Source organism: Tupaia chinensis, unplaced genomic scaffold (assembly GCF_000334495.1).
Source record: "Tupaia chinensis unplaced genomic scaffold, TupChi_1.0 Scaffold145659_1, whole genome shotgun sequence".
Classification (NCBI taxonomy): Eukaryota; Metazoa; Chordata; class Mammalia; order Scandentia; family Tupaiidae; genus Tupaia; species Tupaia belangeri.
Window position 1 is genome coordinate 546,771 of NW_006205516.1, and position 4,759 is coordinate 551,529.

At 45.5% G+C, this 4,759-nt stretch overlaps 1 protein-coding gene across 1 annotated transcript in view; it reads left to right on the forward strand.

The window, feature by feature from the left end:
* Positions 1 to 4,759, forward strand: part of STEEP1 (STING1 ER exit protein 1) — a 28,055-nt gene that overhangs the window by 22,834 nt on the left and 462 nt on the right. The window contains exon 6 of the mRNA XM_006168261.2: positions 117 to 209. Within this exon, the coding sequence (XP_006168323.1) occupies positions 117 to 209 (93 nt within the window). The remainder of the gene's footprint in view (positions 1 to 116; positions 210 to 4,759) is intronic.

The window sequence follows — 4,759 nt, forward strand, 5'->3', positions numbered from 1 at the left end:
GTCCTGTCATTTCAGTAACGATTTCGTGATCTGAATAGTGTAAATTGCTACTTATAGTCTTTACTATTTCTTCTTGGTGAGACTGCTCATTTAAGGACACATTTATTTCCCTTTAGAGGGAAGTGGCTGACTCGTATGCACAGAATGCCAAAGTGATTGAAAAACAGCTGGAACGCAAAGGCATGAGCAAGAGGAGACTGCAAGAGCTGGTAAGTGCAATGAGGTAGAAAGGTGCTAGGCTTGGGCCGGCAGGTGGCATGGTGGTTAAAGGTGCTGGACTCCCACATGGCCGACCACGGTTCAAGTCCCGGACCTGGTGGCTTGCTTTCTCACTTTCTCTGGCTCTCTAGCTTTCTCCCTCTGTTAAAAATTAAATAAATAAAATTTTAAAAAAGATGATTCTTTAATTAAAAAAAAAAGAAAGAAAGGTGCTGGGCTTAGGCCAGCTGGGAGTGTGGTGGTTGAAGTGGCTGGATTCCACACAGCTGACAGTATTATAGTCCCAGACCTGAAGGCCTATAAGCCACACTGGATGTGTGTATCTATGTGCCCCCAATCCTGAGAGCAGAATGAAGGAGAAGGGATTGCGATATGACCATCCCTCAAAGGGAGAGAGATTCTCTCTTCTTCTTCTCTGTCTCTCTCTCTGTCTGGTGAGTGCCTGCATTCTATAGCAAATATATATGTATGTGTGTGTGTGTATTTTTTTGAGAGGCTTTTGCTATAGGACACTCACTAGAAAGACAGAGAGAGAAAGAGAGACAGAAAGCAAGAGATGGCCACGCCACAATCCCTTCTCCTCCATTCTCCTCTCGGGATCTTTGGCATGCACACACACCTGCCAGGCGTGAGGTTTTTTTGTTTTGTTTTGTTTTTTATTTTTGGAGAGGTTTTTGCTATAGGGCACATGTGCTCACCAGACAGAGAGAGACAGAGAGACAGGAAGCGAGAAATCACCCCCAGGGGGGATGGCCACGCTGCAATCCCTTCTTCTCCATTCTCCTCTCCGGATCTTGGGCACGCACGCGCATGCGTCTGGCGTGAGTTTAAGCTACCGGGTCCGGGACTTGAAATGCGGTCGACTACATGGGAGTTCAGTGACATAGCCATTATGCCAACTGCTAGTCCCTGTATTTTTTTTTTTTAAGAAAACAAAAGTAAAGAAAGGTTCTGGGCTTTACTGTTTGTATTTCTTGGTCTGAAAGATCTTTTATTAGGCAGGTAGATCTTTTACGAAGTCTGTTAGAGATTACTATAATCGTTGGTTGCTGACTTTCTAACCCTAGACCATGACTGTATACCTTGCTCTGTAGTAGTGACCACAGGATCTAGGTCCTAAATGATAATACTTTTATACTTGTTATAGTCCTAAGTAGGATATTTTTTTAATCTGCTACATGTAATCCAGGGACAAGTGTTAAAGGGCAGGGTTTCTACACATTCTCCCAGGATGTAATGGCAGATGACAGTGCTACTTGGGTGGTACTAGGACTGGAGGTAGTCATTGCTTCTTTTTTTAAAAAAAATAATTATTTTATTTATTTATTTATTTTTCAGGTGAGTTTTGCCAGAGAAAGGCAGAGAGAGAGAGAAAGTAAGCTGTCAGGTCCAGGACTGGAACCGTGGTCAGCCATGTGGAAATCCCAACGCCTTAACCACCATGCCACCTGCTGGTAGTTTCCTGGTCATTGCTACTTAAAGTATTAGTGGAACCAGCAAATGGCATAATGGTTACATCACTGGTCTCCTACAAAGTTGACTGCATTGGGAACCAGCAGTTAGCGTAATAGCTATGTCGCCGGACTCCCACGTAGTTGACCACGGTTCGCGTCCTGGACCCGGTGGCTTAAAACTCAACGCCGGGCGCATGTGCATGCGTGCCCAAGATCCCGAGAGGAGAATGGAGGAGAAGGGATTGCGGCGTGGCCATCCCCCCTTGGGGGGTGATTTCTCGCTTTCTGTCTCTATGTCTCTCTCTGTTTGTCTGGCGAGCGCACGCGCCCTATAGCGAAAACCTCTCAAAAAAAAATAAAATAAAATAAAAGAAGTTGACTGTAGTTCAAGTCCTGGACCCAGCTACTTAAAACTCATCCCAGGCTCATGTGCGAGTGTGCCCATGATCCCGAGAACAGAGGAGAAGGAATTGCAGCATGGCCACCCTCTTCCGCAGGGGAGGGATAATTCCTTGTTTTCTATATCTCTGTCTCTGTCTCTCTGGTGAGCACATGCACCTTGTAGCAGAAAATCTCTGAAAAAAAAAAGCACTGGTGTATTTTTTACATTATTAATGGGCTCGTCTTGGATTATGCACATCTATTTATGATGGTGCCTACATTTTTGGTGTTTTGATGATTTATTTACTTACAATAGTTCATTAAAATCAGACATTGCGGTATTGGTAGCTCATCAGGTATACTAGTCGCTTCTAATTACTGTAGTGGATTTTTCATAGGTCCTGGGAGTTTCTTTATCTTGCCATAGTGGTCTAGAGCAGTGCTTCTCAAGCTTTTTAGGATGGAAGACCAGTGATTTTATTCTTTTAATTTCCAATTTGGAGGCCAGCAAGTGGTGTGGTACTGGATTCCCATATGGCTGTCTATAGTTCAAGCCCTGTGGCTTACTTTCTCACTTTCCCTTTCTCTCTCTCTCTCACACTCTCTGTCTCTCTCTGGTAAGCACATGTGCCCGATAGCAATTTAAAATAAATAAATAAATATTTCTTTTTAAAATTTTCTTATTTGTCACAAACAAGATTTGTATTTTTTTTTTTTTGAGCAGTTTTTGCCATAGGGTGCAGGTGCATGTGCCTGCCAGAAAGACAGAGACAGACAGAAAGCAAGAAATGACCCCCCAGGGAGGATGGCCACACCGCAATCCCTTCTCCTCCATTCTCCTCTCGGGATCTTGGGCACACATGCACACACGCCTGGTGTGAGCTTAAGCCACTGAGTCTGGGACTCGAACCTCAGTCGACTACATGGGAGTCCAGCGACATAGCCATTACGCCAACTGCTGGTCCAAACAAGATTTGTAAATCATACACTATAATAAAAATGGCTTGGGTTCAATTTTTTTTTTGAGAGGTTTTTGCTATAGGGTGCGTACGCTCGCCAGACAGAGACAGACATAGAGACAGAAAGCGAGAAATCACCCCCCAGGGGGGATGGCCACCTCGCAATCTCTTCTCCTCCATTCTCCTCTTGGGACCTTGGGCACACACGCACACGTGCCTGGCGTGAGTTTAAGCCACTAGGTCTGGGACATGAACCGCAGTGGACTATATGGGAGCCCAGCGACATAGCCATTACACTAACTGCTGGTCCCGCTTGGGTTCAATTTTTTTTTTGGAGAGATTTTCACTGTAGGGCACGTGCGCTCGCCAGACAGACAGAGAGAGACATAGAGACAGAAAGCGAGAAATCACCCCCCGGGGGGGATGGCCACGCCTCAATCCCTTCTCCTCTATTCTCCTCTCGGGATCTTGGGCACACACGCACATGCGCCCAGCGTGAGTTTTAAGCCACCGGGTCGTTCAATTTTTTTTTTGGAGAGATTTTCACTGTAGGGCACGTGCGCTCGCCAGACAGACAGAGAGAGACATAGAGACAGAAAGCGAGAAATCACCCCCCGGGGGGGATGGCCACGCCTCAATCCCTTCTCCTCTATTCTCCTCTCGGGATCTTGGGCACACACGCACATGCGCCCAGCGTGAGTTTTAAGCCACCGGGTCCGGGACGCGAACCGTGGTCGACTACATGGGAGTCCAGTGACATAGCCATTATGCTAACTGCTGGTCCCCCCCTCCCCCGCTTGGGTTCAATTTTAACATCAGCTTATTTTCAGTTATTATTTTTCTCTAATTGCTATATAATTTCTAAATTCCTAAATTTCTAAATTCAAATTTTTGTACACATCTTGTATGGACCATTAACAGACAGTTTATAGACTACAGAGCTTCAAGTAGCACTATTCTAGAATGGTGTTCTTCTTCCTGTTCTGCTAAGAATAGAATACTGGTGTGGCAAGATATTGATTCTCTCAGCCATTAGGGAGTGCTGGGGCTGCTAGAGTCCCTCAGTGATTGCTTTTGGCCACAACCTTGTGGCCAAAAATTTACCCTTTTTTGCCTACAAATACCATTTTCTATGTATCCTATAACATTAGAAAAGCTGGAAATCAGTTCGTAGGGATACATAATGATTTTAGAACCATGATTCTGGTTTGCACACTAAATGTGCATTGAGGGAGAGTGTTTGGGCAAGTTAGAATAAGAAGGGAAAATAAGAGACCAAGTGGTAGTGCAGTGGTAAGGCATGGGACCCATATGGGAAAGGTCCTGGGTTCCCATTCAGGGAACTTGCTGTGCGTAATGTACTTAAGTCTGTACCCAGACTGTCCGAGTCTGGCGGTAGATGGCAACTGAGGACCTGGATGTCTTTCTGTTTCTGTCTGCCCCCCCTCTTATGGAAGAAATAAATAACCTTTTATCTTTGAGTGAACAAATATAGTTTATTCATGATGAGAAAATTCATTTGGGGGGCCAGCAGGTGGTGTAACGGTTATGTTGTTGCACTGTCACATAGTCAAGCGTGGTTCGAGTCCCAGACCCAGTGGCTTAAACTCATGCCGGGCGTGTGTGCGTGCGTGCCCAAGATCCCAAGAAAATAATGGAGAAGGAGGGATGGCGGTGTGGCCATCCCCCCTGGGGGGTGTTTTCTCGCTTTCTGTCTCTCTATCTCTCTCTGTCTTTCTGGTGAGC